Source organism: Erinaceus europaeus, chromosome 20 (assembly GCF_950295315.1).
Source record: "Erinaceus europaeus chromosome 20, mEriEur2.1, whole genome shotgun sequence".
NCBI lineage: Eukaryota > Metazoa > Chordata > Mammalia > Eulipotyphla > Erinaceidae > Erinaceus > Erinaceus europaeus.
In genome coordinates, this window is record NC_080181.1 from 11,242,646 (window position 1) to 11,269,163 (window position 26,518).

The following is a 26,518-nucleotide window of genomic DNA, read 5'->3' on the forward strand; positions in this document are numbered from 1 at the left end:
TAAAAAGAGTTAAGAGAGTCCAAGATGGAGAAGAGATAGAGGCATAGTGTCATGTGACTGGAGGAGAGGAGGCCAGCTGATAGGCACAGAAGGAGAAGGCGACTGAAGCTGACAGGAACAGGCAGAGGGCCAGGGCAGCCAGGGACAGGGCAGCTGATAACCAGCTGAAAGGTCACCGGAGGAGGTCGGGCGGTAGTGCAGTGGGTTAAGCGCAGGTGGCACGAAGCGCAAGGACCGGCGTAAGGATCCCAGTTCAAGCCCCCAGTTCAAGCCCCCGGCTCCCCACCTGCAGGGGAGTCGCTTCACAGGCGGTGAAGCAGGTCTGCAGGTGTCTGTCTTTCTCTCCCCTTCTCTGTCTTCCCCTCCTCTCTCCATTTCTCTCTGTTCTATCCAGCAGCAATGACATCAACAACAACAACAATAATAACCACAACAATGATAAAACAACAAGGGCAACAAGAGGGAAATAATGGCCTCCAGGAGCAGTGGATTTGTAGTGCAGGCACCGAGCCCCAGCAGTAACCCTGGAGGCAAAAAAAAAGGTCACGGGAAATGAGGACTGGTAAAGGTCAGTGGATTTACTGACTATGCGGTTAAGACGTTAAGTATTTATTCTGAATGGGGGAGGAGGGAGGAACACTTACCAGTGGTCAGCTCTGAGTACTGAGTGGTTTGTGTTTCCTTTTCTTCCTCAATCTCCAATGTGTTAGAATCTTCTATTACTGCCACTACGGTGAAAGACATTAATATATATGTGTATATCCTCTGTGCACACATATACACATACGTGGTCATCAAAAAGCAACCATGCTATTTTGGAAATCAAATTAAACGATCCTCATAGAAAAGTGGGCCATTTTTGAATGACTACCTTCTCCCACCAAAAATAGTTGTAAGTAATCAGTATTACTTTGACTACTCTTTAAGTAACAACAATAATTTTATTAAGGTGTTTTAAAAATTTTTTTTTTTTTAAGCAAAGCACTTGTCAGCTCTGGTTTATGGTGGTGCTGGGGATTGAACCTGGGACTCTTGAATCTTAGGCATGAGAGTCTCTTTGCATAACCATTATGCTATCTAGCCCTGCTTGGTGATCTTATTTTTGTCATTTTAAAAAAAATGTTTGCTTTTTGATACAGGGTGAGGCAGTGAGAGATGTGAGTAGAGAGAGATATGAGAGACCTCAGCACTGCTTATGAACCTCACCCTGCCCCCACCCCCTGCAGGGGGGATTTTAACATAGCCCCTCCCTCACTAGTGGTCACATGTATGCTCAGCTGGGAGACCCACCAGCTGACTCCCAAACAAACTTTTAAAAAAAATTTTTAAAAAATATTTATTTATTCCTTTTGTTGTCCTTGTTGTTTTATTGTTGTGGTTATTATTGTTGTTGTTATTTGATGTCGTGGTTGTTGGATAGGACAGAGACAAATGGAGAGAGGAGGGGAAGAGAGGGGGAGAGAAAGACAGACACCTGCAGACCTGCTTCACCGATTGTGAAGTGATACTCCTGCAGGTGGGGAGCCGGGGGCTGGAATTGGGATCCTTACGCCTCTCCTTGCGCTTCGCACCATGTGCACTTAACCCGCTGCACTACCGCCTGATTCCCACAAACTTAAAATAAATATATAAATATCTACAATAGTGGACGATAGTTCACTGAGTAGAGTGCATACCTTACCATCCACAAGGCCTTGGGTTTGAGCTTAGGCACCGCAAGGGCTCTCCATGGATGGTAGAGTGACACTGTGGTATCCTTTCTCTCTCTCAATAAAAACAGAAATGTTGAAGGGGGGGAGCTGGGTGATAGCTCATCTGAGGATCAGGGTTTGAGGCCCTGGTCAGCACATGGGCACATCATCATGCAGAGGAGAAGCTTCACGAGTGGTGGAGCAGTGTTGTGCTGTCTTCCCTTTCGTTCTATCCTTTCTTTCTCCCCCATTTTTATTGGATAAAGCAGAGACAGTTGAGAGGGGGAGGGAGACTGGGGGGAGAGAAAGATACACACCCACAGACCTGCTTCACCGCTTGTGAAGTCACCCCCACCCCACCCCAAAGGTGGGGGAGCTGGGGGCTCAAACCCAGCTCCTTGCTCGGGTCCTTGAACTTTGTGCGTGTGCTCATACTACGTGCACTGAACGGGGTGCCCAGCTGACATCTGGACTGCACAGAGCGATGCTTTTATGTTGAAAAGTATCTTCTGTTGTCAGCCAGAGCTCTGCTCACCTCTGCCTGAGAAGTGGAAGGCTATTGCTAGGCCAGAGAAATTGTAAAATTGTTGGAGATTTTCCTGATTGTGTTGTTTGTTCTTCCTTTTTATTATTATTTTTTTCCTTCTTTCTAAACCTCTGCAGTTGTTTGCTTTTTAGCCCATAGCACATCGCCACTGTGTGGGTCCAGGGGGAATGACATCACCCATTCTGCTGCTGAAATTGAAAGCTGGAAGGATTTTTAGAAACTACATACCTTTTTTTTTTTTTTTGTCTCTAGGGTTATTGCTGGGGCTCGGTGCCTGCACTACGAATCCACTGTTCTTAGAGGCCATCCCCCCCTTTTTTGTTGCCTTTGTTGTTATTGTTGTTGTATAGGACAGAGAAATCGAGGGGACGGGAAGACAGGAGGCGAGAAAGACAGACACCTGCAGACCTGCTTCACCACCTGTGAAGTGACCCTCCTGCAGTTGGGGTGCTGGGGGCTCGAACCGGGGTCCTTAAGCCGGTCCTTGCACTTGGTGCCACGTGAGCTTAACCCCTTGTGCTACCACCCCCCCCCCCAGAAACTACATTCTTAAATATTATGTTGTATGAAAAAGTAGAGCAGAACATTGAGTTGTTCAGCCATGGGCTAGAGTCAAAGACAAATGGATTCTAAACACATTTAAAAATAGTGAATCATGTGGCTGTTACACTTCATGTTTTCAGTTTCCACAGCCCTTCAAAACACTGTAGGATGCATATTGTGTGTGTGTGTCTCTGTGTGTGTGTGTCTCTGTGTGTGTGTCTCTGTGTGTGTGTGTCTGTGTGTGTGTCTGTGTCTGTGTGTGTGTGTCTCTGTGTGTGTGTCTGTGTGTGTGTCTCTGTGTGTGTGTGTCTGTGTGTGTGTGTCTCTCTGTGTGTGTCTCTGTGTGTGTGTCTCTGTGTGTATGTGTCTCTGTGTGTGTGTGTCTGTGTGTGTGTCTCTGTGTGTGTGTGTCTCTGTGTGTGTCTGTGTGTGTCTCTGTGTGTGTGTCTGTGTGTGTATGTCTCTGTGTGTGTGTGTGTCTGTGTGTGTGTCTCTGTGTGTGTGTGTCTCTGTGTGTCTGTGTGTGTGTGTGTGTGTGTCTGTGTGTGTCTCTGTGTGTGTCTGTGTGTGTGTCTCTGTGTGTGTGTGTCTCTGTGTGTGTCTGTGTGTGTGTGTCTGTGTGTGTGTCTCTGTGTGTGTGTCTGTGTGTGTGTGTCTGTGTGTGTGTGTCTCTGTGTGTGTGTGTGTCTGTGTGTGTGTCTCTCTGTGTGTGTGTGTCTGTGTCTCTGTGTGTGTCTGTGTGTGTGTGTCTCTGTGTGTGTCTCTCTGTGTGTGTGTCTCTGTGTGTCTGTGTGTGTGTGTATCTGTGTGTGTCTCTCTGTGTGTCTGTGTGTGTGTGTCTGTGTGTGTATGTTGCAAAGCCCTAAACATTAACCTGCAGACGTTGTTCAGGATAAAACATATCCTACTGATCTGATGCTAATAACTATGAACATGATGATCAAATGAAAGCTCTCATCCCACCAAACTAAATTATCATGAAATTATTATTTCAGCGTCTGAAACAGAAAGAGGATGTGGAGCAACTGGCACCTTTCTGGGTGAGGTTTCTGCTCAGAGCACCATGTCAAATGCAGACAGTTAGCCATACACCCATTCAGGCTGCATTTACCAAGTGCCTGCTGTTGGCAGATGCTCTGCTATATGATACATAAGGACCAACCAGATAGATCATTGTTGTCCAGAGTCAGCTGTCTAGAAGGTTCACTATCTAGAAAACCAGAATTTAATCCAGGCCTCCTAAATGTGTGTGCAAATATCTATAGGCCAAATCCCATCATCATCATCAAAAAAAAAATTCACCTGAGTTGTCAACAACCAAGTAGTGACTGCCACCGAGGTGACTCTGCCCACTGCTGACAAAGAACACAGTCTCTAGACCCTGTTTCTGTGCTCTGTCAATACTGGGTCTTCATTCTCAGTTTGACCTCTTCTAAACAGGGAAACAAAGCAGTCCCTCCATAAGTGAATTCAGCCTTGCCCTTTAGCCCAGAGCAGATGTAGGGCCACAAGTCAGTCCTCCACACCCTCCCACCCCTGCCCCCATTACAGTTCAGCCACTGAGTGCCCGTGCTCAGGATGGAGCTTCTCGAGGTCACCACAAGGCTGGCGCGACTGAGTAGGGGTCCTGTGGGAGTTATTACTAAGATTAAAATAAAGGGAGCTGAGTGGTGATGCGCCCGATTAAGTGCACATATTACCACACGCAAGGACTTGGTGTTCAAGCCTCTCCCTCCAACTCCCCACCTGCAGGGGGGTTGCTTCTTGAGAGGTGAAGCAGGTCTGCAAGTGTCAGTCTTTTTTTCTCCCTCTCTACCTCCCCCTCCTCTCTCGATTTCTCTCTGTCTTATCAAATAGAAAGAGAGAAAGGAAGCAAGCAAGCAAGCAAGCCACTAGGGGTGGTGGGTTTGTAGTGCTGACACTGAGTCCCAGCGATAACCCTGGTGGCAAAAAAAAAAAAAAAAAAATTAGCCCCAGCTCCCCACCTGCAGGGGAGTCGCTTTACAGGCGGTGAAGCAGGTCTGCAGGTGTCTGTCTTTGTCTCCCCCTCTCTGTCTTCCCCTCCTCTCTCCATTTCTCTCTGTCCTATCCAACAACAATGACAACAATAACAACAACAATAACTACAACAACTATAAAAAGACAACAAGGGCAACAAAAGGGAAAATAAATAAATAAATAATTTAAAAAATTATCCAACTTAGAATTAGAACCCCCCCTCCCCGGCATGGTTTTTATTTTACGTTTAAATGGCACGTCCACTTACCAGGGCTGGTGGGCTGCTGAGGGGCTGGAGAAGGTAGCCGGTCTCTCTCCAGGCCTTCTGCCGTTGTGTTTCGCTCAGCAACTAGGAAATGGGAAGAGCAAAATTGTGCAACCACTGAGAGCAGCTTTACCCACATGGTGCTCAGGATGCAGGGTGGAGAGCTGCTGGGGCACTGCTGCTCACGGAGCTTCTGAGAAGCCTTGGGGCCGTGCACAGCCTATGTTCTGGGCTGTGAGGCCGGACCCCGCTGGCTGCCATCTGCCCGCCGCCTGGCCCAGGAACAGCGTGTGGCCTCCATGCAGTGGGGCCTTGGCAGCGGTAGCAGCAGAGCCCATTGGCTGTTTCTGTCCGTATCCATCTACCTGCCCGTCAGTTGACCCGTTCTCCTGTCTTCCCTGCTTGCTGCTGGTTGGGGGACTGTGGAGTCAGGTGCAGACTGGGCTGGACTCCAGTGCTCTTGTTTGCTTGCTTGCTTCTCAGTGACTCTGGACAGGATGGCCAGTCTCTTGAATGCTGCCTCCTCCTCTCTCCCAGCCCAAGAACTGGAGAGACTAACCGGGTTCACCTCATGGAGGCTTTCTGATGGAAACTGATGGGCTTATTCACAGAACAAGTTTAGCACATGCCTGTCTGTGAAGCACAGTGCTCACCAGATGCTGTCTATCTCATGCTCACCGAATACTTTCTTCCCCTTGCTGTCAGGGCTTCACTGGGGCCTCCCCTCATCCCATGCCCCAACTCCCAGACAGAGGACGAAAGGCAGACTGGAGGACAGCCTCTGGGTCCTGAGCACAGCTTCCTCCCAAAGACTTCAGGCTTGATGAGAAAGTGTGTGGTGAGAGGGACCTGCTAGCCACAGCCTCACCCCTGGGCCTGCCAGCATCCACAGTGAGCGTCTGGTGAGGGAGTGAGTGCCGTTACCCATCCATCACCCACAGCCTCTGCTAAACAAGCTTTGCAGCCTCTCTCTGTGTGTGTGTGTGTGTCCTTGTACTTCAGGGCTCTTGTTACACTCAGATCTACTCTACAAAATAATGAAAGTCAGCATCTTGTTACCAACTCACTACTACTACTTTTTTTTATAAGTAAGTTTTTTCCTTTTAAAAAATATTTATTTATTCCCTTTTTGCTGCCCTTGTTTTATTGTTGTAGTTATTGTTGTTGTTGTTATTGATGTCATTGTTGTTGGACAGGACAGAGAGAAATGGAGAGAGGACGGGAAGACAGAGAGGGGGAGAGAAAGATAGATACCTGCAGACCTGCTTCACCGCCTGTGAAGTGACTCCCCTGCAGGTGGGGAGCCGGGGGCTCAAACCGGGATCCTTTAACACCGGTCCTCGCGCTTTGTGCCACCTGTGCTTAACCCGCTGCACTACCGCCTGACTCCCAACTCACTACTTCTTTTCTAAGACTGTTTCATATATTTTTTAAAAGATTGGTTTATGGTAAGAGAAAATGAGAGGAGAGTGGAAGGTCAATAGCATAATGGTGATGCAAAGAGACTCTCGTGTCTGAGGCTCTTTAGAGTCCCAGGTTCAATCCCTCACACCACCATAAGCCAGAGCTGAACAGTGCTCTGCTAAAAAAAAAAAAAAGGACCCAAGAGCTCGGCTCAGCTTTGGTAAAAGGTGGTACTGGGGACTGAACCAGACACCTCTGGGCCCTTCAGGCATGCAGCCTGGTGTGCTTAACAGGTAGACTGACCTCCTTGGCCCCAAACTCATTCGTCCTTAGAGGGTACTTTTTGGCCCAACAGTAGTGTGTATAGTTTGGGGACCAGAATAATACTCAGTGGCTGGGTGTGTGCCTTGCTGACTGGCCCAGGTTCAAGCCCAGCACCATCTGGAGTCTGCCTCAGTGTCTCTCCCCCACCCCCCTGTGTGTCTCTGTCTTTTTCACTATTTGCATGAAAACGTGGCAGAGAGTAGTAAGATCATGCATATATAAGATTTTGCTCACAATACAGATGTGTATACACACCTGGCCATTTATATAGTTTTAAAAATAATTTCATATACATATAATTTGTTTTATTTTAATGATAGAAAAAGATACAGAGAGAGGGACCAGAGCACTGCTCAGATATGGCCTGTGTTGGGGTGTGTGTGTGTGTGTGTGTAGGGGGTGGGAATTGAACCTGGATCCTCAGGCATGAAAGTCTTTTTGCATAACCAGTATGCTATCTCCCCCATCTAATACAATTTCTTTAACTTTTGACAAAAGCATCAGAGAATAGAAGTTCTGAAAGACAGTCAGCACCTCACCACATTTAATATCCAATGCTTTGCTTGCCTTTATATTTGTTATTTTGGTTTTTTGCTTTGAGTAGTAACAGGACTAGATTAAAACCCCAAAGTAGTCATAGCAGAATTTAAGTTGGGAGTTACATGACTTAACTGTGACAGTGTATTTCATAGCAGAAGCTAAAAGGGGACTGGAAAGAGATGCACCTGGTTGAGCACACTTGTCAGCATGCACAAAGAGCCAGGTTCAAGCCCCGGGTCCCCTGCTGCAGGAGGGAAGCTTCACAAGCAGTAAAGCAGTGCTGTGGGCCTCCCTCCCTCCCTTCTTTTGTCATAATTTCTGTCTGTCCTTTCAAATAAAAGAAATAAATTAGGAAAATGAGTAATAAAAAAAAACTAAAATGATGCCAACAAATGAGGATGTTTTTCAGTGAGCATTAATTCTTTTTTTTTTTGGGACCAGACCACAGAGAAGCTGTATGTTTTCTGTGATCTCCCGAATGTGGCTGCAGTAAGATGATTTCAGGGCCCATTACACCAGCTGCCATGAAAAACACACTGGGCTCCTCTGTATGTCAGGGCAGGTCCAGCCCCGCTGCCCAGGGGATTCAGTGCCAGTGCTCAGGTACTTGCTACCAAGGGCAGCAACGCAGGCCGTCCCGTGACTGAAATGCTTTCCCTGCTCTATTGGACGTTGTTGCTTGATGGTGCAGCCACGCTGCAAATGAAAACCCACCCAAGGTCACCTCTAGTTCTTCTTACCCAGCTTCTCGAACCGGAAAGGCTCTACCAGTTCTCTTCCCCGCAGGCCTCTGTGTCGGACGACGCAGCCCACTGCCGAGTCTCTGCTGTACACACGCACTCGGAGTGTGCTGCTGCTGTCCCATCTCTGTCCGTCGCCATCAAGCTCATGGTGGCTGTCCCCTGTGGGGCCGTTGAGAGAGGTGTCTGACACAGTGGCCGCCGTGGAGAAGCAAGCAGGACGTTGGGCTCTCTGAGGCCTGTGGCTCTGACGGGTTGGCCAACAGACTTCTCACCGGCTCCTAACTCAAGGCTCCTTGCATGCTTGGCCCAGTCACAAAGGGAAGAGTCCTCAGCGGGGCAGACTCTTCCTTACTGAGATAAGAAAACAATCCAGAGCATGCGATGCTTAAGCCAGGACAGTTAGCCTGCTGGTGTTGGGAACTGTGAAGACCTAAGACTTTATGCCAGTTGAATTGATAACGGCAAATTAAGAGAGAGGCATTCCTTGGGAGTCGGGGGGGGGGGGGGTAGCGCAGCGGGTTAAGCACACGTGCGTGAAGCAGAAGGACTGGCGCAAGGATCCCAGCTGGAGCTTCCGGCTCCCCACCTGCGGGGGGGGGGGGGTCACTTCACAGGCGGTGAAGCAGGTCTGCAGGTGTCTATCTTGCCCTCCCCCTCTGTCTTCCCCTCCTCTCTCCATTTCTCTCTGTCCTATCCAACAACAATGACATCAATAACAACAATAAGACAACAAGGGCAACAAAAGGGAATAAATAAATAAACGAGAGAGAGAGAGGGGCATTCCTGAGGTAGAGAGGTTATGGGCTTGGAGTCAGATCTGGGTTCTAGGTCCTTTCTCTAGAATTCTGCTTGGCCCTTCCTTTCCTCATCTATACAGGGCTCCCTCTTACTCTGTGAAACTGTGATGGTCTAACATCAGAGGTCACGTCAGTTATCTTGCTTCAGTCAAAATGCTCAGTTGTTTTTTTGTTTTGTTTTTTTGCCACCAGGGTTATCGCTGGGCTCCATGACTACACTATGAATCCACTGCTCCTGGAGGCTATTTTTTCCCCTTTTGTTGCCCTTGTTGTTGTTGGTTAGGGTAGAGAGAAATGGAGAGAGGAGGGGAAGGGGGGGGGACAGACACCTGCAGACCTGCTTCACCACCTGTGAAGCGACTCCCCTTCAGGTGGGGAGCCAGGGGCTCGAACCGAGATCCTTACTCCAGTCCTTGTGCTTTGTGCCATATGCTCTTAACCTGCTGTGCTACTGTCCGGTCCCCTAAAGGCCCAAAGTTGAGGCTCTGTGTTCTGTAATATTTGTCTCTGTCATTGGGAGTGACACTGTGTGCCATGCTATGCCAAGATCACACCTGCTCCAGTGTCAAACATACTTGGATCTTTCTGCCCCTTAAAAATGTTTATATTCCTCATAATGTTTTTTTTTTTCCTCACACCAGAGCACTGCTCAGCTCTGGTTTATGGTAGTGGAAAGGATTGAACCTGGGGCCTCAGAGCCTCGGGCATGAGTCTCTGTTTGCATAGCCATTATGCTGCCCCCCCCCCATAAGGTTTATACTTTTGAGTAGTCGCTCTGTCATGCCTCTCAATTTATGAAATTTTGATGAAAAATCCATAACAAATATTTTGAGTTTCCACTGTTGGGTTGATATGTTTTAAGTAAAAATACGTATTGCTGTTAGTTGTGACTGGCCTCTCAAGATGCAGGTGTAAGGTGGGATATGAGTGTGACCTGTCTGACAAATGAGGATTTAGCGACTGGTGTTTGGTGGCACCTCTGCCACCAGAGGGCGCCAGAGCATTTCAGAATCCCCGGGAAGTGTAAGCAGGATGGAGAACAAAGGGGAAAGAGAGAGCATTGTCTGTTTACCCAGGATCTCCATGCCATCCCGGAAGAGCCAGCTGATCTGCGGAGGGGGCTTGCTTCTCGTGGTGGAGCATTTGAGCATAACGAGTTCTTCTCCGTTTTCCATTACGGTCTCTGATGCTTCCACGATTGCCTGGAGAGGAGTTGCTAGAAGGAAATGGGGTTTTCTCTGTTTGATTAGCAGGTCTGTATCCCAGCAAAGCAGAGCATCTAACAATGTGCGGGGATCCTTGTAGAGTCTAATTAACGAGTGTTTCCCCCCTCTCCCTTTTTTGCCACCAGGATATTTGCTGGGGCTGCATAATAGTACTACTTCTGTACTCCTGATGGACTCTTCCCACCCCTCGAGGATGCGAGAGAGGGAAGAAAAAAGAGAGAGAGAGAGAGAGAGATGGGGGGGTCACTGCTTGTGAAGCTTATACTGTGCAGGTGCTTCTTTGGGGACAGCCAGGGGGCTCAAACCCAGGCCCTTATGCATGATGTAGTCCAAATTCTACTGGTGGAGCCACCTTCCAGCCCCTAGTGTTTTTTTTTTTTTTTATGTTTTAAACTTGACCTTGACCAGAATATAGATTATCCCCCAGTTACCTAGTGTGTGGTGTGTCTCCTGTGTAGCCCCAGACTAGGTGACAAGGCCAGTTCTTAAACTGGAATCTGATTCTGTTTGATTGGCAGAACGGAGACCTGGGCTCTAAATGAAACCCCATGGAAGAGCTTGGGTGAGCCCGCCAGCTTCTCAGCCTGTTTCTTTGTCTGTGTTGGGAAGGGCTTGGCTGAGGAGTTGGCTCTTGAAGTCCTAAACATTCAAGAGCCTGTGGCTCTCCCGGAACTAAGTTACTTCTAGGCCTCTTAACATCCAAGAAGCACTTCTCTGAAACACGACCTGTCGGTCCTTTTGCTTTCCACCCCTGCCTTGGGAATCCTTTTCCAGATAGGCTCACCTGTTCCTCAGGCCCCCTGACTTTCTGCCTGACAGTGGGAGTGTGAGAGGCTTCTGCACTACGTAAGAAAGATCTGCTCCAGCCTTGTGCTGGAGCAGATAGTGTGGTCCCTGGAGGAGCAGTAATCAGGCGGCAAACTCAACCCCAGACTGGCAGCTCTAAGATTGTGCAATGACAGATGGCCGGGTGTGAGGGGAGCCGGGGAAGGCACACAGCCAGCCCAAGTGTCTTTGTGGCAGGCACCACCTATACTAATTCATGGAGAAAAGTCTAGGAAAACTCACTACTGTGATAGGTGAGAGTATATCATGTAGGTATCAATTACCAAATGCTTTTGATCAATTGATTGTGCCATAAGAGGCTAGAACATAGTGAGCCCTTGCACACAGCTGGCCACCTGCAGCCCTGAGCCCAGGCCTGGCCTGGGCGGGGGAGACTCTCACTTCCTGTCCACGCCTCCAGGGCCCACACATTAGCAGGAGAGGAGCTCTGTCCGCAGAGTCTCCCAGCTGATGTCCACACTGTCATCTAATCCAGTCTGTCTAGGGGCCTGCTGCCCTGAGGTTCCGCTTTATCTGCCTACACGCCTCATCTTCCTGAACTGGACTGGGCAGAGACTGTCAGCTTACCAGGATACCCGCAAGCCCAACACAGTGCCTGGAACATAGTCCTAGATGCCCAGGCACTTAATTCTCCCTCCTTTTACATGCTGGCAGAGAAAATTTAGTTGATGTCGAAGAAGAAATCCACGTATTAATCTGGGGCTCACCACTGAGAATTCCTTTTCCTGCTTCCTTTCAACCAACATGGCAGAGGCACTCCCAGGATGCCTTGCTGTAGGCAGAAGTCTTAGACTAAAGGGTTACACTTGAGATTGTGTCACATGCCTACGTCTGCTGCTGGCCTAGCAGTTTCGCCAGCTTCCTGACACCTACCGAGCACAATCACTTTCACTCGCTTGGTCCTCACGGGGTCGCTGTAATGCAGACACTTGTACACACCCTCGTCTTGCTGCGTTACGTTGGGCAGGCTGATGGAGAGCCGGCCGGAGGAGTGGTTCTGAAGCTGGTACCTAGAGTTTCTCAGAGCTGTGTGAGAGGGAAGAGGGTTAGGAGGGTAGGTGTCAGGCGAACACAGATTCGTGGGCTGTTTATTCACAGGAATGACTTCTGGTTTTCACACTTAAAAAGAACAAGTGTTGGGGGCCCAGGCGGTAGCGCAGCGGGTTAAGTGCACATGACACAAAGCACAAAGACCGGTGTAAGAATCTCGGTTCGAGCCACTGGCTCCCCACCTGCAGGGGAGTCGCTTCACAGGCGGTGAAGCAGGTCTGCAGGTGTCTTTCTCTCCCCCTCTCTGTCTTCCCCTCCTCTCTTAATTTCTCTCTGTCCTATCCAACAACAACAGCGATAACAACAATAAGAACAGCGGCAACAAAGTGGAAAAAATGGCCTCCAGGAGCAGTGGATTTGTAGTGTGGACACCGAGCCCCAGGAATAGCCCTGGAGACAAAAAAAAAAGGGGGGGGGAGGGGAGGGTTGCATCTTCCAGTGAGCTAGTGAGCTGCCTTCAGCTTCTACTGCTGTCATCTGGGTGCCTCTCTGGAGCGTCACATTAGTTCAGGAAAAGGGGACTGGCTACTGCTGGGCTCTGTGAAGGGAGCTGCTGGCAGGAACTGTACACGTGGGAAACTCAGAACACTAAGCTGATGCAGGGTTCAGCTGGTAGGAAATCTTAAAAGACTTTTTTTTTTCTTCCTCATAGGAACAGAAAGAAATAGGGAATGATAAAGAGAGAAAAGGGGACACTGGTAATACTCCACTACTGGCGAAGCTTCCTCCCTATAGGAGAGGAGTGGGACCTGAACCCTGGTCCTTGCACGTGGTATTGTGTGCACAGGAGTGTGTCACTGCCCAGCCCCTAAGATTTAAAAAAATATATATTTAAATGGCCCATTATGTGTCGCCTCTTTGAAATCTGATTCATTTCAAGGACATCTTAACACAATGAGGGTAAAAAAAAAAAAAGGTAGATTTTGCTGATATTCAGTGGTTCAGCTTTTGCTTTTTTTTTTTCTTCTTTTTTCTTCTTCTTTTTCTTTTCCCATGAGGGTTATATGTAGTGCCGGCACTATGAATCCACTGTTCCTGGTGGCCACTTTCCCCCCAGTTCTTTTCTTGTATTTTATTTGATAGGACAGAGAGACATCGAGAGGGAAGGAGGTAGTTGAGGGGGAGGTAAGGGAGAGAAAAAGTGAGACACCTGCAGCACTTACTTCACTGCTCATGAAGCCTTCCTTCCCCCTGCAGATGGGGAGTGGGATTTGAACCTGGGTCCTTAAGCATGGTACTGTGTGCACTCAACAAGGCACACCACCACCTGGCCCCTAAAAATTCCTTTCTGGGGCTGGGAGATAGTTCACCTGGCAGAGTGTTTACCTTACCATACTCTTGTGGTCTTAGTTTCAATCCTTGACACTTCGTGAAAGTGGAAAGATGCTCTTTCTGAGTTAAAAAAGTCCAACGGGGGGGGATCGGGTGCTAATGCAGTGGGTTAAGCACACCCAATGCTAAGCGCAAGGACTAGGGTGAGGATCCTGGTTCGAGCTTCCAGGTTCACCACCTCCAGGGGAGTCGCTTCACAAAGTGGTGAAGCAGGTCTGCAGGTGTCTCTCTTTCTTTCCTTCTCTCTGTCTTCCCCTCCTCTCTCCATTTCTCTCTGTCCAACAACAACAACAACAACAATAATAACCACAACAATGTTAAACAACAAGGGCAAAAAAATAGCCTCCAGGAGCAGCGAATTTGGGGTGGAGGCACTGAGCCCCAGCAGTAATCCTGGAGGCAAAATAATAATAATAATAATAAAAACAGGAGGAAGAGAAATCTGGAAAGAGCTTTGTGGTTTGGCTTTTGCTGGCTGGCTCAGATGGAGAAAGGAGCCGAGGGACCAGCTGTGGGGGGTAGTGTTGGCTATGTGACCATGGAGGGTCCAGGACCTTCTGTGTGGGTGATACCCAGTCACCAAGAGTCAGAACACGATGTGGGGGTGAGTGGGGACCATGGAAACACACTTGCTAAACTGAGTCCCCACCACCAACCATTCTGGTGGGGTTTCCACTCCTGGCTTCCTGTCCAAACCAGTGGGCTGCTGGGTGTGATGACAATGTTAGAGTAGGTGGGGCTGAGCCTGGGGGGGGGGTGCTGACTCACACAGGCCCCCCACCCTGCTCCCCGGAAATCCCCTCGGGCATGTGTGTGTGTGTGTGTGTGTGTGTGTGTGTGTGTGTGTGTGTGTGTGTGTGGTGCTGCTACTTACCGGGATGCTCATTGAGGAAGATGGTGAATCCCGAGGGAGCCAGCCACTGCAGAGAGGCGGTTGTGTTCTGGGCCACCTCACAGTCCAAGGTGAGTGTGTGGCCTTCCTCCACTGCCACCTCTGTCTCTGTGCTGCCTGTCAGAAAGGCCTCTGCGGAGGGAGAGAGTGGGGCAGTCAGGCCCTCAGCTCCACACAGTCTCACCCCCTGCCCGGGCCTTTGCTGGGCTCAGAGCAAAGTCTAAGTCATCCCCCAAACAGTGGGAGGGAGGAGGGGGCCACACACCCTGAGAACAGCCAGGAGGCATTTGGGGAGAAAGGGGGGGGAGGAGGTGGTCACCTCTCCTGCATTCCCTCCATCAGATACCAGCCACTGTGGCAGGTCACTCGTGCCGCCTATATTCAACTGAATTTACAAACTAACCCTGGAGAATGATGGTGATTTGACTGACTGCCGATGAAGGAATGAAGGGTCACAAAGGGACGGTTCCCAGGTTTGTGGGCCTCAAAGTCCATGCTTGAGTCACCAGGCCAGACTTTCTAAGTGATGAGGCCCCAGAATGCCCAGTCTTTCTGGCTGCGGTTTATAAAGCGGGTGATGTGTGTCTTGTGTTCACATGGTGTTTTCAGAGCTCTGGCGGCTCAGCGTGTGCTCCCGTGACTTGGGTCTGCTCTGTGCAGGCTCAGCAACAGTGCTGCCACCCCAGCACACAAGGATCTGCCACGGCTTCCACCTCCGTGGTCGTCCTCAACATGGGGGTCTAATCTCCCCAAGCCCCAGCCTCCCCCCACCCTCTCCAAGAATGAAAGACGGTTCTCTAAGCAACTGCACATTGTCCTTTCTCAGCCCAAAGGGGTTGCTGGGAAATTTGCATACTGATTTGGCATATTTACTGGCTTGTTGGAAAAGTCATGACACATTTTTGCACAGAAAACATGTTAGGACTTTTCTGACAGCCTAATATTTCCATTTGCTATTTCAAGTTATAAATTAAAAAAAAAAATTTACGGCCTGCAGATCCCGGTTCGAGCCCCCGGCTCCCCACCTTTAGGGGAGTCCCTTCAAGGTGGTGAAGCAGGTCTGCAGGTGTCTATCTTTCCCCGTCTTTGTCTTCCCCTCCTCTCTCTATTTCTCTCTGTCCTATCCAACAATGAAGACATCAATAACAACAATAATAATAGCTACAACAACAAGAAAAAATTTTTTAAAAAATTTAAAAGTCTTGTTCCTGAGAACAAGACAAATCTTTTTTTTTAATATTTCATTTATTTTCATTTTGTTGCCCTTGTTGTTTTATTGTTGTAGTTATTACTGTTGTTATTAATGTTGTCACTGTTAGGACAGAGAGAAATGGAGGGGAAGACAGAGAGGAGGAGAGAAAGATAAGACACTTGCAGACCTGCTTCACCACCTGTGAAGTGACTCCCCTGCAGGTGGGGAGCCGGGGGCTGGAACTGGGATCCTGATGCCGGTCCTTGCGCTTCGCGCCACGTGCACTTAACCCGCTGCGCTACCGACTGACTCCTCCTTTTCTTTTTTGCCTCCAGGGTTATTGCTGGGGCTCAGTGCCTGCACCATGAATCCACTACTCCCAGAGACAATTTTTTTCCCCTTTTGTTGCACTTTTTTTTTTTGGTCATTTTTGTGGTTATTATTATTGTTGTTGTTGTTGTTGCTGTCATTGGATAGGACAGAGAGAAATGGAGACAGGAGGAAAAGACAGAGGGGGAGAGAAAGATAGATACCTGCAGACCTGCTTCACCATCTGTGAAGCGACTCCCCTGCAGGTGGGGAGCTGGGGGCTCGAACTGGAATTTTTACGCCAGTCCTTGTGCTACACGCCACGTGTGTTTAATCTGCTGCACTACCACCCAACTCCTAAGAACAAGACAATTATTATCATTGAAAATACAAAAAATGAAATGAAACAAACAAAAAATAAAAACCACCTCCATAAATAGAATATAAATTTATAAATAAAAGTTATAAATTTATAAATAAGGTTATTAATTTTGAATAGCAAACATAATGAGATTTGTACTACATCTTAAGCCTTCAACAAAAAGGAAAGAAGTAAAAAATGATTTTATTTCCCTGAGATGAATTTCAGGTATTAGGAAGAGTGCTTTGGAGAGCTCTGGGAATTAACTGGTACAGATGGCCTGGTTTGTTCCATCCCTACATCATTCATTTCTATCTTCCCTCCAGCAATAATAATAATAACCCAGAACCTAGTGCCTTGTATTCCTTTTTTTTTCTTTTTTGGTGAGCAGTTTGCTTAAGCTCTGCTGGAAAAATATATATCATTGGCCAGCAGCATGATGAACAACAGGGAAGCAATAAAAAGACACTGTGTTTCAAAGATGCACTTAAGGTCAGAATTCTGCTTAGGTTGGATCATTTGGAAATATTCTCACATATGAATTCAGTGCAGGGGGCAGGGAGATGATTTAGTGGTAGAGCACACAGGCCCCAGGTTCAGGCACCAGCACTGCATATACCAGAGCTGAGCAGTGGTCTGGTCTGTCTCTCCCTCTCTCATAAAGATCAAGGAGCACAGAAAATGAGGGGCTGGTCAGCCCCTGTGGGAATACCAGAGCTCCTGGAGTAGCTACAGTGTGGTGGGTGTCTGTCTCCCTCCCCCCTGCCATCTCTTTCTATCTGAAAAAGTCATCCCAGAATGGTGAAGCTCTGATGACAACCAAGAAAAACAAAAACAACAACCACACAACCACAGCAAAACTCCCGAGTATTAAAAAAAAAAAAATCCACCTAGAGTTGAATCATAATGGTGATATTAGTTGAGATGCTTTGAAAGGACTGTGGAATTTCTCGTCAGGTTAATAAGCAGCTTCTGAGTGAAGCATTTGAATCTATAGCTCGCTTCCTCTGCTTCCATAATCACTGCATTATGATGCTCGCTTCACTCTCTAGTTCTGTGCGTCATCTTCCCACAAAGAGGCTGATGTCCCTGGAGGGCAGAGACTGCTGGCTAGCTCTCTAAAATCCACCCCTTACAGAAAACAGCACAGCGTGAGACTGAAAAGTGATGGGTTGATGCCAGTTCTCCTCACTGCAAAGAATGCAAGCCCCTCTGTCACCAAGAATACCAAGAGACAGGACGTCTGCCGTCACAGAGTCAGCGATAGAATACAAGCTGGTGTTAGGCGTCGTGCCTCGAGTTCCTCCTTTGGTCTGGAAGTGGACAGTGTTTTTTGCCAGAGTTCTTGCCTCTGGTAGAATGACTATCTGGATGGGAAGCCTGCATGAGTGGGGAGGGGCGTGGTGATGACCCTTAGGATGACATGTCTCTTATCTTTTTTTTTTTTTTTTTTTTGCCTCCAGGGTTATCGCTGGGGCTCGGTGCCTGCACCATGAATCCACTGCTCCTGGAGGCCATTTTTTCCCATTTTGTTGCCCTTGTTGTCGTTATTGTTATTGTTACCACTGATATTGTTGGATAGGACAGAGGGAAATGGAGAGAGGAGGGGAGACAGAGAGGAGGAAAGAAAGACAGACACCTGCAGACCTGCTTCACTGCTTGTGAGGTGACCCCCCCCCCCCTGCAGGTGGGGACTCAAACCGGGATCCTTCCACCAGTCCTTGTGCTTTGCTCCATGTGCGTTTAACCCACTGCCACTGCGCTACCGCCAGACTACCGTCTCTTATCTTAAAGATGTAAATGTCCAGTCCTTTTCCTGGGACTTGTGCTTATGAATTAAATAGTGTTGTTCCTTCCAATGTCTTAAAAACTGCAACGGGAAGCAACATAACTTTTTTTAGCTTTAATTTTATTTTTTAAATATTTTTTAATTATATATATTTTCCCTTTTGTTGCCCTTGTTGTTTTTCATTGTTGTTGTAGTTATTGATGTCATCGTTGTTAGATAGGACAGAGAGAAATGGAGAGAGGAAGGGGGAGAGAAAGATAGACACCTGCAGACCTGCTTCACCGCCTGTGAGGTGACCCCCCAGCAGGTGGGGAGCGGGGTGGGGGATGGAACCAGAATCCTTACGCTGCTCCTTGCACTTTGCGCCACATGCACTTAATCCACTGTGCTACTGCCCAACTTCCTATATTTTACTTTTTAAGATTTTTATTTATTGATGAGAAAGACAGGAGAGAGAAAGAACCAGACATCTCTCTGGTACATGTGCTGCCAGGAATCGAACTCAAGACCTCCTGCTTGAGAGTCCAGTGCTTTATCCACTGCGCCACCTCCCAGACCACCTTCACTTCCTACACTCACTCCTGTTTGCAAGTGTTCTACCATTTCCTTCTCTCAGATAAGCAAAACAGTACCCGACTTCTGGTGTTTTTCAGATTTGGGAAGCAGCATAACTTTGGAACTGCTACAGTTTGTCCCTGGAGACTGGTGCTTGCTAGGGTGGTTTAGAATTCATCCTCAGGCCTCCCCTCTGGTGGGAGGGACTGCGTTTGAGTCCCAGGTATTGCAGCTGCCCCTCCTCTCTGCCCCCAGCCTTGCTTTTGCTTTTGCTTTTTTTTTTTTCTTGTGGTATGATCATGTGGACCCTGAGTTTGGTGTAGAGACAGGAAATCGATGTAGAAAGGAAGAGTAGCCCAGCAAGAAGCCGCAGACACCTGGCGCATCTGTCGTGGCGCTTAAAAGCCCTGTTGATGTGATGTGTGTGTGTGTGTGTGTGTGTGTGTGCGTGCGCGCTGAGTTAGGTCTGAGTTTTGATGATACACTTAATGAAAAGTTCTCTGTGGTCCTCTCATGGCCATGAAAAACATAACCAGAACTTGTCTTTCAGCGAGTCACTTCAGTTGGGACTCAGACTTTCACCTTCTCTGTTGGGCAGGTGGTGGCTGGGGTACTTTCTTCACTTACCACTTCCTCCCCAGCGGGCGGGCTGTGATGCTACCGGCCATCTATTTGGCGCTGGCCTTCCTGGGGGAGACCCCAAGGCCGTGTGTCGGCTTCCTGTCTAGGCCTCAGTGTTCAGGACACAAGGCGGCCTTGGCGGCTCGCATGTGCGGAGTGTGGCAATGGGAGAGCTGGCGGTCACCACCATGTGGCTTATTGACAGTGAGCTTGGGTGTTAGGTCCCTGACTGAATTCACCCACCTGTGGGGGGGCCGTGCGTTTGGGGGCTGCTCATGAGTCTTGGGTTATAGATAATGTTTGGTTTAGATGTGGAAATGGGACCTTGGGACCTTTACTGTCACCTGAACCCTCAGTCCCATGAGTGAGTTAACTGCCATGTAGATGGACTGACTTTGCCACCAGCCCATCAAAACCACCTGCAAGAGCCACACAGAAGCCCTCACAGCTCTGCGGGTGCCTTGCATCTTGCCAAGGTCTTTTACTTCACTATTATTAGTACTGATTTTTTTTATTGCCACTGGAGTCATTACTGGAGCTTGGTTACCTACATAATGAATCCACCATCCCTGGGGCCATTTTCTCTTTTCTCTCCCTCCCCCCTTTTATTTTATTAAATAGGACAGAGAGATATTGAGAGGAGAAAGGGAAAAAGAGACACCTGCAGTATGGCTCCACTGCTCGTGAAGCTTCTCCCCTGCAGGTGGAGACCTGTTTCTTGGTAAGGCTTTGAGACTTGCAGTAAGCGGTCTGTCGCTCAGCTCTGGTCAGCACAGTCCGCTGAGGAAAGAAGCAGACGTGCTCCCTTCTCACCTAAGCAGCCCACGTATTACAGGCGAGTCTGTCCTGCAGGGACCCCCAGCTGGATCTCATCTCTGCAGTTCCTCCTGTTGCCCACACGCCCAACAAGACACATCGCCTGTTCCCTGCCAGCCCCTCCTGGTCGGAAGTAGATAATGTGACAGACTCCTGGTCTCTTCACACTCCAAAACACCTCCTTTATCCACATAAACAGTCTCCTCCTTCCTCTTCCCGTGACTCTCTCCTTCAGGTCCCCAGAGCTCTCAACAGACGTCTTTTGTACCACTTAGCATAGCACCTCAGGACCTTTTGGTCACATGAATCACAGACTCCTCACAGAAGGTTTGCCACTCATGCATCTTAGATTCCCTGAATCTAGCTCAGAGTAGGGTTATTTATTTATTTATTTATTTACTCCATTTTGTTGCACTTGTTGTTTTATTGTTGCAGTTATTATTGTTGTTACTGATGTCTTTGTTGGATAGGATAGAAAGAAAAGGAGAGAGGAGGGGAAGACAGAGGGGGAGAGAAAGACACCTGCAGACCTGCTCCACCGCCTTTGAAGTGACTCCCCTACAGATGGGGAGCCAGGGACTCGAACCAGGATCCTTACGCTGGTCCTTGAGCTTTGCACCATGTGTGCTTAACCCGCTGTGCTACCGCCCGACTCCCCAGAATAAGGCTTTTTTAAAAAAAAATTTATTTAATTTATTTATTCCCTTTTGTTGCCCTTATTGTTTTATTGTTGTAGTTATTCTTATTGTTGTTGGATAGGACAGAGAGAAATGGAGAAAGGAGGGAAAGACAGAGAGGAGGAGAGACAGATAGACACCTGCAGACCTGCTTCACCACTTGTGAAGCGACTCCCCTGCAGGTGGGGAGCTGGGAGCTCAAACTGGGATCCTTGACCCATCCTTGTGCTTTGTGCCTCCTGCACTTAACCCACTGCGCTACCACCAGACTCCCAAAATAAGGTTTTAAGTGTTATCGGAATGCCTAAAAACGAGTGTGTGTGTATATATTCAGTAAGAAATAGTTTAGTAGGATGCTGACTTGGTTTTGCGATGTTTAGTTGAACATTGAAGACTAGAGTTAACATTAAAACCAGAGACATCCATGAGTTAAGTCTCAAGTTGTAACCTTATTTAAATGACTGTTATAAGGCAGTAGGCAAAAAGGCATCTCTGTTCAGACCATTGCAGAAAGGGACTCTTATTTTGGATAAAATCAATAGACAAAATTGCAAGAATGAAAATAAATCTGACTTTGTCAAAACTGAATCTTTTCCAGTGTAGCTTTGAAGACACTCTGCCCACAGTGTGCCAGTACCTAGTGACTCTGCCCTGCTCACAAGGGCAGCTTGCCCCCCGCAGCCCACCCTCCAGTCAGCTGCTAGAATCAGGCTCCAGAATGGTGGGGGTTATATCGCACCCCCATGACCCAGAGAAACGGGATGAATTATGAAAAATTCTTTGCTTTTACTATGTTTTGCCCACTCCAGAGGCTGTTCATGCAAGTGGGAGCCTAGAAAAGCGGGTGGACACCAAAGTGATGGTACTGTTTTGGTTGATACACTTTTAGCAGTGACAGACATTGCATAGTGGGAGGAGCCAGAGTGATGGTCCATACTTTGACTAGCTAAGAAGACTGCACTGTCTGCTGCCAAAATCCCTAACTTGGAATAGTTGAGAAAGCAACTACCTGGGACTTGGAATAGCCTAAGCAGTTAGAGAGGGAGAGAAAGAGTTACCTGCAACACTACTTCACCACTCAAGAAGCCCCTACACACACGCGCATGCACACACACACACACACACACACACACACACACACACACACGGACCAGGGGCTTGAACCCGGGTCCTTGTGCAATGTAATGTGTGCACTCAACCAGCTGCACCACCACCTGGCCCTGCGTATGAAGTACTTTTATGATGCAATGACTTAAATCTTGAAAAAGTTAAGGTGAGGGGGCCGAGCAGTACCTGGCTAAGCACACATATCACCATGTGCAAGGACCCAGGCTTCAGCCCCCAATCAGCACTGCAGGGAGACACTTCATAAGCGGTGAAGCAGGTCTGCAGGTGTCTATCATTCTCTTTCCCTCACTATCTTCCTCCTCTCAATTTCCCTCTGTCCTGTCAAATACAATAGAACAAAGAAAAAATGGCTGCCGGGAGTGGTGGATTTATAATGCTGGCACTGAGCCCTAGCAATAACCCTGGTGGCAATGAAAAAAAAAAGGTCAAAAACTTTAAACTTTTGAACGATGTTCCTGTGTAGGGGCCAGGCCAGGTGGGGTACCTGGTAGAGTTCATGTTACAAGAACCCAGGTTTAAGCCCCCCAGCCCCCACCTGCAGGAGGGAAGCATCACAAGCGGTAAAGCAGGTCTGCAGGTGTCTGTTGTTCTCTTTACTTTTTCTTTCATTTTTAAAAGATTTTTAAAATTTTTATTTATTTATTTTCCCTTTTGTTGCCCTTGTTGTTTTTATTGTTGTAGTTATTATTGTTGTCGTCGTTGTTGGATAGGACAGAGAGAAATGGAGAGAGGAGGGGAAGACAGAGAGGGGAGGGGGAGAGAAAGACAGACACCTGCAGACCTGCTGCACCGCCTGTGAAGCGACTCCCCTGCAGGTGGGGAGCCGGGGGCTCGAACCGGCATCCTTCCACTGGTCCTTGCGCTTAGCGCCACATGTGCTTAACCCGCTGTGCTACTGCCCGACTCCCTAAAGATTTTATTTATTGACGAGAAAGATAGGAGGAGAGAGAAAGAACCAGACATCACTCCAGTACATGTGCTGTTGGGGATTGAACTCAAGACCTCATGCTTGAGAGTCCAATGCTTTCTTTATCCACTGCACTGCCTCCCAGACCACTCTCGTTCCCTTTCTATGTCACATTGAACTCTCTATTTCTCTCTGTCTCTAACAAGAATAAAGTAAATTAAAAAGTAAAACTTTGGAGTAATGGAACACATTCTGACTTCAGCTGTCTAAATGTACTCTCACTCAGATGTATCAGATATTCTTTAAGCCACAGATCAAGGAATCAGCATTATTTATCAGCAAAACTGAGTCCTTATTAAGTGGTTCAGGGTACAGGAACCAAAAAAGAAGGCACTAATTGAAATGTGTAAAATATAGAATTGAGGCACTGTGTCAAGGTAGGAGATCTAGTTTTTCTTTTTTATATAGAAATTTTCAGGGAGTCGGGCGGTAGCGCGGTAGGTTAAGCACACGCAAAGTGCAAGGACCTGCATAAGGATCCTGGTTCGAGCCCCTGGCTCCCCCCTTGCGGGGGAGTCACTTCACAGGCAGTGAAGCAGGTCTGTAGGTGTCTATCTTTCTCTCCCCCTCTAGGTCTTCCCCTCCTCTCTCCATTTCTCTCTCTCCTAACAATGGCGACATCAATAACAATAATAACTACAACAACAACAAGGGCAACAAAAAAGAAATAAATAAAAAATTCAGCTTAAAAAATTTTCAGATGCAGATCTACTGCAGAGGCAGATTTTGAAGGATAGGAACTTTGCAGAGACATAACAGCAGTTTCAGTATTTGGGAACAAACACAAAAGATACATCATGTCTACAGATACTTTCTTTTGTAAGAATCAGACACAGGTTGCACTCAAAGATTCATGGTAGGTATTATACCCCATCCCCACTTTCAGGTAAAAAATAATTTGGCCTTTATGATAACTATACCTTTAATTTTCACAGGGCTACATTAAAGTTAAGTATCAAGAATTTGAAGATCATAGTAAAGTATAAAGTATAAGTGATTCTATTTTAAAAAAAGCCTCAAATTTTCACCATGCCCATTATCATCTCTAAACCAGTGAAGATTCTGTAGCACTTTTTAAATTACTTTCAAAGTGCCTTCACACTTGAAACGTGTTCCTTACAGCAGTCCTGGGAGTTCAGGAGCTCAAATGTTGTTATCCTTGTTATCAACTGAGTTTCAGAGAAAACCAAGTATCTAATTAAAGTTTAAACACAAAGGGACTTTTTAAAACTCCAGAACTGATTCCCTTCCCGTTTATATGCCTTAAAAGACAAAGATTAAGAAGCTGGCTACATTTCATCATTGCAGATCTCACACAGACACTCAGCCTCATGGCTTCTCTGTACCCCTGCGCAGGTGAGGTGCAGATGCTAAGTGCAGCCAGCTCCCTCCAGGCATCCCTGATGCACTGACCTGTAGCTGTCTTCTCTCGCAGGGCTTCCTTGAATGCAGTTGCCTTACTGACAGGCTTGACAAAGTGTCAAGTCAAAAACCATAAGCTTAAAAGTCCTTACCTTGTAAGGGGAACCAGGCCAGCCAGCAACAAACTCGCCACCACATTGTGTGCTGTGCTGCTGTGACACTTTGTCAACTTCCTCTCGATTCTGAAATAAATGGAGCTGAGTGGTTTCTTTTGAAGGGGGGGAGAGGCAATAACTCTGTGACCTCATGTGTCTCAACTCCTCCATCCGCTCTGGAAGCCCCGCTCTGAGCGGCCCCCCAAACCTCCTGCTGGAACTTTGAGGGGACCACATACGTCATCTCAACTGGAGGAGAGGTGTGAGCGATGTGTTGGTGGCACAAGTCATTCTACCACATGTGGGTAGCACCGGTGAGGCTTTCTGTAGGAGGGTGGGTGGTGGAAGAATGTTCCTGTGTAGTGACGTCACCTCTCTCTATATTTTTTTTCCTCCAGGGTTATTGCTGGGGCTCCGTGCCTGCACTACGAATCCACTGCTCCTGGAAGCCATTTTTTTCCCCTTTTGTTGCCCTTGTTGTTTTATCATTGTTGTGGTTATTATTATTGTTATTTCTGTTGTCATTGGATAGGACAGAGAGAAATGGAGAGAGGAGGGGAAGACGGGGAGAGAAAGATAGAAACCTGCAGACTTGCTTCACTGCCTGTGAAGCGACTCCCCCTGCAGGTGGGGAGCCAGGGGCTTGAACTGCTGGGATCCTTAAGCTGGTCCTTGCGCTTTGTGCAACATGCGCTTAACCCGCTGATGTGACATGATGTGGATATAGATGATTTTTGGATTATGATCCAGTGGGGAAAACATTATACATGTAAAAGTACTGGTATGTAATTTTCGTTAACTGGGAAAATTGAGATAAGCTGTATTTCATTTTCCAAGGACATAAAGCATAGTAATAACAGACATATTTAAAAATAGAGCTGGGGGGGTCGGGCGGTAGTGCACTGGGTTAAGAGCACACAATGTGAAGCGCAAGGATCTTAGTTTGAGCCCCCGGCTCCCCACCTGCAGGGGATTCGCTGCCTCACCACCTGGTGAGGCAGGGCTGCAGGTGTCTGTCTTTCCCCCTCTATCTCTCAAGGTCTCTCTGCCCTAACCAACAATAACAGAAACAACAAAAATGGGGGGAAAAAAGATGGCCTCCAGGAGCAGTGGATTCATAGTGTAGACTCCCAGCCCCAGTGATAAACCTGAAGACAATAAATAAATAAATAAATAAATAAATAAATAAACAAATATAGTTTGCAGTATTTAGAAAACTGTGAAGGAAATAATGTTTACTGGTTCTAAACCAAACAAGTGTTAGCATTCTGTAACTGTGCCGATAGTTTGTAAAGGGAAGCTTTTTTTCTGTCATCTCTGGTGCTTCATGACTCTGGCTGACTTTTTCAGATTGTCAGAGAGAGAGAGATGTAGAGACATCATAGCACTGATGCTTCCCCAGCTGCTGTGGGGTTGCGTTTACACCTGGCTTGTGAGTATGGCTGAGTTGGCGCCCTCCCAGGGGAAATATCTTGTCAACCCAGGTAGTAAAACTTTTACTTGTCAGAAAATTTTTTTTTTTTCCTGGCCTGGAAAATAGCTCAGTTGGTAGGGTGCAGGACGTGTAGCCTCAGGGTCCTGGTATGATCCCTAGTGATGCATGTCTCAGTGTGATGTTCAGGTTTCTCGCTCATGAAGAACTCTTTCTCTTAATATGAAATTAAAAAAAAAAAAGTCTTCAAATGTTTAGAGACAGAAAGGAGGCATGTAAACCACACAGGGCTTGCTCCCAGAACTGTGCAGGGCACCGCAGAGCGCTTCTCCAGTTTGGTTATGTGCTGGAGACCTTAGTCCTCCAGTCTCACCACATAGACTCCTAGAGTCTGTCCCAGATCAGTATCTCGCTTGATGAAGGAGTTGCCTGTGTGTTAACAAACTCTTCAGGTGGATTAGAAGGCAGATGTGAGTATCAGTCAGAGCCTGCTCTGAAATCCTAGTGAAGAGACACAGTGGCAGAGGTGGTCTGTGTCCTGACTCCTGGCGTCCTGGTCAGCGCACGTCCAACACTGGCACACGCTGCCTATGGAAGCAGGGCACGAGCAGGCTGCCCTGTGGCATTTTTCAAGAGAGAGTGAAGGGGTTTGCTTGAGGTGACACAATGACTCACAGGCAGAACTGAGACTGTGGCCGAGACTCACGAGCGTTTGGTCTGATTTCTCTCCCATAGGCTCGATTCCCTCTGGGGACTTCCTCTTTTGATGTCTAACTCTCCCTGGGAATCGGAGCCTCCGCTTTGCTGCTCAGACTGTCTCCTCTCTCTGCTGCAGGGTGAGCTGCATTTGTTCCCGCCCCGTGTCCCCTAGAGAATGCCCAAGGAAGGTGTGCAGACAGCCTCTTTCCAGGCTTCCCACGCCAAGTCTGGTTCCCACACCTCATGAGTGATGCCTC

The 26,518-nt window shown here is 47.7% G+C and overlaps 1 protein-coding gene across 1 annotated transcript in view; it reads right to left on the minus strand.

The window, feature by feature from the left end:
• The window catches only part of CRTAM (cytotoxic and regulatory T cell molecule), a 27,605-nt gene extending 3,173 nt beyond the window's left edge, over positions 1–24,432 (minus strand). The window contains exons 1-7 of the mRNA XM_060179852.1: positions 24,128–24,432; positions 14,181–14,330; positions 11,798–11,950; positions 9,925–10,068; positions 8,053–8,214; positions 5,048–5,128; positions 645–728 (exon numbers count right to left, since the gene is read on the minus strand). Of these exons, the coding sequence (XP_060035835.1) occupies positions 645–728; positions 5,048–5,128; positions 8,053–8,214; positions 9,925–10,068; positions 11,798–11,950; positions 14,181–14,330; positions 24,128–24,173 (820 nt within the window). The 5' untranslated portion in view covers positions 24,174–24,432. The remainder of the gene's footprint in view (positions 1–644; positions 729–5,047; positions 5,129–8,052; positions 8,215–9,924; positions 10,069–11,797; positions 11,951–14,180; positions 14,331–24,127) is intronic.
• Positions 24,433–26,518: the final 2,086 nt, after the last annotated feature.